We start from the raw sequence: 10,000 nt of genomic DNA, 5'->3' as shown, positions 1-10,000 counted from the left end.
TAGATTTTTTTAGAGTCTTATTTTCATCATTATTTCCTTTAATTACCTTCATATGTTTCCATTCTTCTCTCCTTTAATCTTTTCTTTTTAACTTTTTCTCTCTTCTCTCCGACTTTCTTCCCTCACTTCAGCATTTTACTTTTTTTCTCTTCTCTGTTTTTGTGTTTTCCTTCATTCACTTCTTTACCCCCCCCCTCTCTCCCCCCTTATTTCTTCCTTTATTCCTCCTTTTCTTTCCTTCCTCTCTGCTTCTCTTTTCCCTTCATTCTCTCATGTCTCTTGTTTCTTTAATTCATGACATGAACATCATTTAACACTTCTGAATTCCTTCCTTCGGCTTCTTCCTCCCTTCCTTCCTTCCTCCATCCCTTCCTTCCTTCCTTCCTTCCTTCCTTCCTTCCTTCCTTCCTTCCTTCCTTCCTTCCTTCCGTCCTCCCTTCCTCCCTCCTTCTCTTTCTTTCCTCCCCCCTACCTTCCTTCCTTCCTTCTTTCCTCTGTCCTTCCTTCCTTCTTTCCTCCCTCCCTTCCATCCTTCCTTCCTCCATCCCTTCCTTCCTCCTTTCCTTTCTTCTTCCTCCCTTCCTTCCTTCCTCTTTTCCTTTCTTCTTCCTCCCTTCCTTCCTCCTTTCCTTCCTTCGGCTTCTTCCTCCCTTCACTTCTGAATAAATCAAAAGGGGAAGAGCTAGAGAGTTTAAATAACCTTAAAAATAATAAAATGATGTCAGTCTTTTTGAATTATTACCTTTTATTACCTTCATATGTTTTCAGTTTTCTCTGTTATTTATTTATTTTACTTTTTAAAATATATTTCACACTGTCTTCATGTTTCACTCATTAACATCTTTACTGTTTTTCCTCCCCCTTTCTTCTTCTATTCACCTTTTCTTTCCTTAATTCACCTATTTTCTTTGTTTCTTTCCTCCTTCCACCTTTACATGAACATCATTTGAATAAAGAAAAAGGAGAAGAGATAGAGAGTTGAAATAACCTTAAAAATAATAAAATGATGTTATTTTTCTCTCCTAGATTTATTTATTTTATGTCATTTTTTATGTTTCCCCTTCTTCTATTCCCCTTTTCTTTCCTTAATAAACTAACCTTTAACTGGCTGACTGTGTGTGTGTGTGTGTGTGTGTGTGTGTGTGTGTGTGTGTGTGTGTGTGTGTGTGTGTGTGTGTGTGTGTGTGTGTGTGTGTGTGTGTGTGTGTGTGTGTGTGTGTGTGTGTGGAGGAGGTGAGGCCGGTGTGGTTGCGGGTTGTGGGCGGCTCCTCTTCACTCAGTCAGTCGGTGTGGAGGAGAGCGGACGGAGCGCTGCACCGGGACCCGGATCTGTACTACACACACACACACACACACACACACAGAAAGACCACTACAGACTAACCGACCGACCCACGGGCAGCCAGGCAGGAGCTGAGCGGGGCAGCATGGAGCTGTGACCGGGACCTGCTCCCCCTAAAAAAAAAAAAAAAATCTCTTTTGATTTGTTTGTTTAACGCATCCGCGAGATTTCCCCCCAACATGGAGACTACTGTCTGCTGGCTGCTACTGGCTGCACTCTTCATCCTCATCTTCATCTGCCAACAAGGTAAGACCTGCTGGGTTCATGTTTGCTCTTCTCAAGACACAAAAACCTCCAAATGTTTGCACGTGCGCAGCTTTTATTGTGGAAACGTGTTTTTTCAACTTGCTGCTGTGAGTTAAAGGTGAATGCGCAGCAGCTGCAGGTGAGCTGAGAGGAGAACTGTGCTCCAGACAAAACACACAAGTGCTAATGATGTCTGTGAATTTGTGAATTTGTGTTTTTGTCACAATTGGAAAATGTTCAGTTCCGTTTTTGTGTCCAGAGTTGAACCAGCAGCGCGTAACGTGGTGCGCGTCTCTGGAAGAATTGAAGGAAACGCATCTAAACGCAAAGATTTGATCGATTTATTTGAATATCAAGTCCACGTCCTCGTGTGACTGAGATGCCTGTGGTGTTGTCTTGTTGGTAATCAGCCTCAGTGCTCCTCTGCTCCTCTGCGGCTCTGTGAGATCTCAGATTAAAACGTTTGAGAGGCGCAGGGCGTCACATCGCTGCTCCAAACCCGAGCTGTCAAGCATGAAAAGAGAAGTTTGGACACGGTAGTCTGAGTGGCTTATTAAGAGTGTCAGAGGCTCCATATCTGGCAACCACGACAGCAGTAATCCTATAAGGCTGCTCAAAAAGAGATTTAATCATATAGAAAACTATAAACCAACAGACATCTGTTTTATTTCACACCCTGAAAGGTTTTATTCACGTTTTGTTTGGTTGGAGGAAAACGAAACGCCTTAAATCTGTAAAAACTAAATAGGAGGTCAAGTTAGTGCCACTCATTGAAGCTCCTGCAGGAACATGGAGGTCTCTGGTCAGGAAGAGACAGTGGAGACAGATTGTGAGTGTTTTTTGGAGACTTGTTGTGTCTGCTGTAAGAATTAAAGGCTTGTTTCAGGTGTAAGTGGCGTCTGTGTGGATCGCTGTGACTGTTTCAACCTGTCTGCTCACAAGAATGAAGAGATGCAGGTTCAAAAACACCCTCAGGTTACAGGTTTTACTTCCAGCTAACAAGTCTTTCTGTTCTAATGATGCACTTTAAACAATCTGGGCTCATTAGAAGCTGGTAAACTGGATTTTTTATGATGAACATCAGCACGGATCTCCTTCTCGTTGAGGTCTGTGCTGCAGCGGTGAAATGAATCAGAAGTGATAATGTTGACTCTGCTCTTTAGTTCTGTGTAGTGCTCATAAATAACACCTGAGTTTCAGTGTCTATACTTTCTTTTAAATCTCCAACCTCAAGTTAATTCTACAAGTCTTTTATTTGATCATTTAACAAAAGAAACCAAAGTTCTCAAAGGTCCAAACAATCAGTCCAGAGTCCCAAAACATTTGAGATACTTTCTGTTTCTCAACAACACTGAAAAATACTTATTCTTAAACCATGTTTTTGATTTAAAATGAGATTACAACATTTGGAGGCCGAGTTGGCTCTTCGTTGGGTACAGAGGCATCTAGAAAAGTCTCAGATATTAAAGGGAAACTTTGGTACTTTTCAACCTGGACCTTATTTTCCCATCGTTTTATGTCGAAGTGATTAATGAAACTGGTCCAGGAGAGAGAGAGAGAGAGAGAGAGAGAGAGAGAGAGAGCTGGGTTTCTGCATGCTTGTGTGTTTTTAAGAAGATTGCAGTGCAGTTAACGGTGCATGTGTGTGAGAGATTATTGTGTTGGAGCACAGAAACAAAGCTTAGTGTGATTTTAAAGATTTTTAAATGTTATGGCTGAATATTCAAACTTTCAGTGCCACACTTGGTGTCCCACACATTCCCATCCATCCATCCACCCACCCACCCATCCATCTATCTATCCATCCATCTATCCATCCATTCTCTGCTGCTTATCCAGCTCTGGGTCACGGTGGCATTAGGCTGAGCTATGAAGCCCTTCTCTTGGGGGAGATCCTGAAACGTTCCCAGGCCAGGAGAAACAAGTAATCCCTCCAGCGTGTTCTGGGTGTCCTCCCACCTCAGCCAGCTTGTCCATGTGGGTCACACATGGGTTAAATGTGGGCTACATCTGTACTGAGTGGGAATGGGCTGGAACTGGACACATTTTGTAGGTCCCACATGGTTTGGGGCGGCTGTGGCTAAGGGGGTAGAGTGGTCGTTCACCAATTGGAAGATTGGCGGTTAGATTCCCGGCTCCTCCAGTCCACATGCCGATGTGTCCTTGGGCAAGACACTTAACCCCAAATTGCTCCACTATTGGTGTGTGAATGGTTAGTTTCCTCCTGATGAGCAGGTTGGCTCCCTGTGTGGTAGCTCCTGCCATCAGTGTGTGAATGTGTGAATGAGACATGTGGTGTAAAAGTGCTTTGAGTGGTCAATGACTAGAAAAGCGCTATATACAGTCAAGCCCGAAATTATTCATACCCCTTTTGGACTTGCCACTTTTTGTTCAAATGTAAATAAAAGCTGACTGAAATATTTTTTTTATCACAATGATGCCTTTTGTACATCGTCTTTTTATCTTCTTGGAGACGCCTGTGTCACTTCCGGTCAAAAAACAACTTGCTGGTTGAATAAAAGTAACTTTAAGTCAAAATTTGCCAGGGGTATGAATAATTTCGGGCTTGACTGTAAGTACAGTTAATTTCAGTAACATGGGTCTGGTCTGACTGTATGAGCCCCATAAAGGATGTAAGTGGGCTAAGCAGGCATGGGCATAAACAGGGCAAATTGTATGGGCCTCATATTGTTTCAGAAACAAGGGCCCCACATGTGTAACTCACCCAGCTGAGGCCTCATCTGAAGCCCAGTCTGAACCCGTGTTATGTTTGTCATGGTATGTTTATTTTATTTTCTCTCTAGGGATTGTGTGATTTCATTGTAACTGAATGATGTTCCTGCGTGTAGATTATCTTTTCAAAACCATTTGATTTTGAGCCTTATTTGTTCTGTAAATGCTTTGTCAGTTCTGAGTTACTGCTTGGGTAGTCTTGCCACTTTAATGTCTAGAGTTTGGGTCGTCAGTATTTGTTTCATGATCAATAAGAAGTGATGGTTTGGGGAATTTTGCATCATTTACGTCAATCATTGGGATGTACTGGGTTAAACCAGGCGGGGAGTTCCTGTCCTCTGAAAAGAAGCCAATGCGGAAGTAACTTAGAGCTGCATTCTATCAAAAGGCCTCCAGGGGGCGATCGTTTTGTGTTCAAAAAGACTTCCGGCTCTATACAAGTCAATGGAGAATTCACCAACTTCTCACTTGTGTTTTCAAAATGTGTTTATGGTCTCAATCGCTAGTTTAAAGCCTTCTTCAATGCAGTATGATGTTCATTTGGGACATTTTGGCCTCTCTGATTTTATATGTGACGATAAAGCAGGCTAGGTGGCTACGTTGTGATTGACAGGGTGATTGACCAATGTCCTTGAGATCCAGCCCTCACAATCGCAGCCTCCCCGCTCCGCCGTTGGTCCCGCCCATACTTCCGCCCATGGCCACGCCCATGGCCATATAAGTAGAATCCGTGTTTTTATTTTTCCCAGCATGCACCTGAAATTTTCAAGATGGCGCTGCCTAGATTAGAAACTATTGGCTTCCGAGCAGCAGTCCACAAACCAATGGGTGACGTCACGGATGTTACGTCCATTTCTTATATACAGTCTATGGGTTAAACTAGGCTCTGCGGTCATCACCAAATCTTGGTTTAGACGCTGTCATGGGCAAACACAGGTGAGGTTACCATGGAAACCGCAGACAAACCCACATAGGAACCATATTGCAGCCCAGATTTAACCTTTTACGAGGCCACATGGACAATGCTGGCTGGGCGTCCAGGAGGCTTCCTTATCACGTTCCTTCAAAATCCTAAAGTATTGGTGTTAAGGTTCAGTATCCAACTCCAGGTCTGAACTTGTACTGTTACAACACGAAACAGTAGTGTTAGGCGTGATTCAGAGGTACGTTCAGATTCTTTGTTAGACTTTGAAGAATTGCTTTTCAGCAGCTCGTCAAACACAAGACGATGCTGCTTTGTGCTGCGGTTAACAAAACTTTATTATCATGAGTCAACACAGGCGGGAAACAGCTAATCAACAGATGAATCAGTAATAATGATAAGTGTTCGGTCTTCAGGTAGCAGATCAGTTACTGTTCTGGCTCTCTGACAGCTGCCTCGGGTTTCTCTGTTCAGGTGAACGTGTTTGTTGTTTCCTGTCAGCGCTGCTCTCATGACACTTTATTGGCAGCTGTGTTATTAATATTGTTGGTTTCGGTTCAGTCTCTCCTGCTACTGACACCCACACTGATGCATTAGTTGTGGCTTTGTCTGGTGCTTTCTGACAGCAGGACCTGAAGCTTAATGAGCTGGAAAATAATAATGAAGTACATCAAGAATCATAGTTATGTAGAGATTTGAGGTCCTTTTTGTCTTTTGACGTCTTACAAAAAGCAGTGTGTAGTCGGCTCACATTTCAGATGTCTATGAGTTGTTAACAGCTCCACCAAATACTGATTCTTCCCTCTAAACTTCTCACATGCTTTCATTTCAATAAATGTTCAAATGATCCAATATTTCAGCAAAAATCAAAGATTAGAGAAAAAGTCCAAAAACTGAAAACACATTTGTGTATCAGAACTTTGTTTTTTCTTCTTTCCCATTAATCATCTCAGCAGCCCTCACATTTATCTGCTGACCCTTTGGAGGGGCCCCACCCCTAGATTGGGAACCACTGGACTAAACTAGCTAACTGTATATAAAGTAGTAAACTAGCTAACTGTATATAAAGTAGTGTAAACTAGCTAACTGTATATAAAGCAGGCGGGGAGTTCTGGTCCTCTGAAAAGAAGCCAATGCGGAAGTAACTTAGAGCTGCATTCCATCAAAAGACCACCAGTGGGCGACCGTCTCTATACAAGTCGATGGAGAATTCACCAACTTCTCACTTGATTTCTAACCTCAGTAAACGTTTTCAAAATGTGTTTATGGTCTCAATCGCTAGTTTAAAGCCTTCTTCAATGCAGTATGATGTTCATTTGGGACATTTTGGCCTCCCTGATTTTATATGTGACGATAAAGCAGGGTATGCATTAGGGGGCGTGGCTACGTCCTGATTGACAGGTTGATTGACCGATGTCCTCGAGATCCAGCCCTCGCAACCAATCGCAGCTTCCCCGCTCCACCGTTGGTCTCGCCCATACGTCCGCCCATGACCCCGCCTCATGCCCATATAAGTAGAATCCGTGTTTTTATTTTTCCCAGCATGCACCTGAAATTTTCAAGATGGCGCTGCCTAGATTAGAAACTATTGGCTTCCGAGCAGCAGTCCACAAACCAATGGGTGACGTCACGGATGTTACGTCTGTTTCTTTTATACAGTCTGTGATATAAAGTAGCGTAAACTAGCTACACTTTTACTGTAATACTGCATACTACATCACTATAATACTGCAGTACTTTTACTGTAATACTGCATACTACATCACTATAATACTGCAGTACTTTTACTGTAATACTGCATAATACATCACTATAATACTGCAGTACTTTTACTGTAATACTGCATAATACATCACTATAATACTGCAGTACTTTTACTGTAATACTGCATAATACATCACTATAATACTGCAGAAAAGTAATGTATTTCTTTGGTGACGTATTTGTGAATGAAATTCGTCCACAGAGTGAGACGAATCTCCTTATTTGGGCATCTAGATGTGTTTATTATGCTAATGATCAAACCTCATTTGTACAGTTATTAGCATTTGGTCACTTGGAACATTTGAATGAGCAAACTACACAAAAGTAGTAAAATAAAAGTTAAAGCGTTGAACGGGGCTCATTGTGTGCAGCGTTCAGGATGACGTCTTTAGTATCTCTACGTTTTCAATGTTTCTTGCTGAGTTTTTGAAGACACAATGTGTGTTTGTAATAACAGACCTACCAGTGTGCTCTGCAGCATTGAGGAGCTTTAAGAAGTCAGTTGGAGATGAATCAGGATTTGTCTCCATAAGCCTGAACACTGGGTGGGTTTCTGCAGCTCTTATCCTCTGGTTCGCCCCCCCCCCCCCCCCCCCCAGCCGTACGGTACCGGTGCAGCGTGCCAGAGAGGACACTGATCTGCTTGGTTGAATCTTTTCATGGGGTGAGACATGAAACAAAGATTAGGGGGAGAAGCTGGACCGAGCCAGTTTTAGCTGAAGAAATGTGAAACCTTTTGTGTCGGGGCCAGTGAGTTTGGATCTGTGCTGGATGGTTCGGTACCTGCAGAAAGCCTCCGGGGCTCCCTTGCCTCGCCTCGCACCCCCCTCCCTCCTCACCCTCCCCCCCTTTTCATTTAGACTCTTTTTTTTTTTTTTAAATGAAGCTTTGATGAAACGTCGGGGCACAAAGGGAGGTGCCAGCTCGCCGAGGAGGCAGCGTAGGAATGGTTGATGCTGGAAGAAAAGACACATGAGGAGAACATTCGGCACCATCTGTCTCCCTAACAGATATTTAGTGAATGGGCAGAACCACCGGTGCCCTGCGCTCCGTCTGGACTCGCTCCCCCGTCTGCAGGCCTCTTGTTGTCTAACAGGGAGTCTGCTGACAGATGGCCGTCACAGTCAGGCAGTCTGTCAGTCAATCACACGCAGGCAGCATGATGCCAACACTGAGCTGAGCTGAATATGACTAACAGCATTTATTATCTGTCATCTTTAATATGATTCTGGCTTTGGGTCAAATTAACTTCCTGTTTGTCTAAAGTGTAGAGAGACACTTCCTCTTCCTCTTAACAAAGCATCTTAAGACTAAAATGATCTTCCTGACCTCCTCCTGATCCTCTCCTCCTCTCCTCTCCTCTCCTCTCCTCTCCTCTCCTCTCCTCTCTTTCTCTCCTCTTTCTCTTCCTCTCCTCTCCTCGTCATCCTCTCCTCCTCTTCCTCATCCTCCTCTCCTCTCCTCTCCTCCTCTACTCATCTCCTCTCCTCCTCCTCATCATCCTCTCCTCTTCTCCTCCTCCTTCTCTCCTCTCCTCCTCTCCTTTCCTCTCCTCCTCTCCTCTCCTCATCCTCTCCTCTCTTCTCCTCTCCACTCCTCTCCTCTCCTCTCCTTTCCTCTCCTCCTCTCCTCTCCTCTCTTCTCCTCTCCACTCCTCTCCTCTCCTCTCCTTTCCTCTCCTCCTCTCCTCTCCTCTCCTATCCTCCTCTACTCATCTCCTCTCCTCCTCCTTCTTCTCTCCTCTCCTCTCCTCTCCTCTCCTCTCCTCTCCTCTCCACCTCATCATCATCCTCATCCTCATCCTCTCCTCCCCTCTCCTCTCCTCTCCTCTCCTTTCCTCTCCTCCTTTTTTTCTCCTTTTCTCCCCCTATCTGTTGCTTTGCTCTGGGATTAGCTTCCTGTTTGTCCACAGTGTTGGTGTAGAGTGACACTTCCTCTCCAGAGACTCATTTTAATAAAACATCTTCAGACTAAAATGATCTTAAAACTCATCCTGAGAAACTTCTTTAGCTTCAGAGGTGTTTCTGAAACACTGTAGACACTCTTAGAAATGATCGTGGATTAAAGAGCGACTCCTAAAAACTCACAGGAAGATGAGAGCATTTTAAGATGATCCACAACTTGCAGGAGGAACCAAAAACTACATGTTTAATTTAAGTATTTAATTTAAGAATGAAGTTTAAGATGAGCCTCTTCTTCCTCCAGCAGCAGCTAAATAACTGAGGAACATGAATCATAAAGACTGTTTACTGAACTATAAACTTCATTTATTTGTGTAGTTAGGGTTAGGCTTGATTTAGGCTTTTAACCCTCCTGTTGTGCTCCCGGGTCAAATTGACCCCATCTCTTTTGACTGTTCCTTACTTCCTTCCTCTTTTCCTCCTTCCTTCCTTCCTGCCTTCCTTCCTTCCTTCCTTCCTCATTCCTTCTTTCCTCTCCTTACTTCTTTCCTCTTTTCCTCCTTCATTACTTCCTTCCTTCCTCTTTTCCTCCCTTCCTTCTTCCTCCTTTACTCCCTTCCTTTGTTCCTTCCTCATTTCCTTCTCTCCCCACTTCCTTCCTCCCTCTTTTCCTCCCTTCCTTCGTTCCTTCCTTATTTCCTTTTTTCCCCAATTCTTTCCTTCCTTCGTTCCTTCCTCATTTCCTTCCTTCCTTCCTTCCTTCCTTCCTTGACCTGAGCACAACAGGAGGGTTAATAAGAATCAAGGCTTGTGTGTTAAACATGTGAAGTAACTTTAAAACATGAAGTTGATGTTTAGAAGCTTTTAACAGCGTCACTCTTCAGTTCTCCTTAAATCTGTCATTACAGAGAAACCAGGTTCAGATTATTATGAATTGTGGATATTTTTGCTTCAGACGATGAAACCAAATGATTTTCTTAAACTTTCCTTTTTAAGAGAAAACATGCTCGTCTGTCTGTCTGGACTTTAACAGCTGTCATTAAGGTCTCAGCTGATCGATCAGTCAGACAGGTTAAAGGTTAGAGGTTAGTC

General features: G+C 43.5%; 1 protein-coding gene across 1 annotated transcript in view; it reads left to right on the top strand.

Moving 5' to 3' along the window:
* The first annotated feature begins 1,521 nt into the window (after positions 1-1,521).
* Positions 1,522-10,000, top strand: part of ptprz1a (protein tyrosine phosphatase receptor type Z1a) — a 116,677-nt gene continuing 108,198 nt past the window's right edge. The window contains exon 1 of the mRNA XM_053319383.1: positions 1,522-1,588. Within this exon, the coding sequence (XP_053175358.1) occupies positions 1,522-1,588 (67 nt within the window). The remainder of the gene's footprint in view (positions 1,589-10,000) is intronic.

This window comes from Scomber japonicus, chromosome 5 (genome assembly GCF_027409825.1).
Source record: "Scomber japonicus isolate fScoJap1 chromosome 5, fScoJap1.pri, whole genome shotgun sequence".
Taxonomy (NCBI): domain Eukaryota; kingdom Metazoa; phylum Chordata; class Actinopteri; order Scombriformes; family Scombridae; genus Scomber; species Scomber japonicus.
The sequence above is the reverse complement of the archived record's forward strand: the minus strand, read 5'-3'. Positions and strand labels throughout refer to the sequence as shown.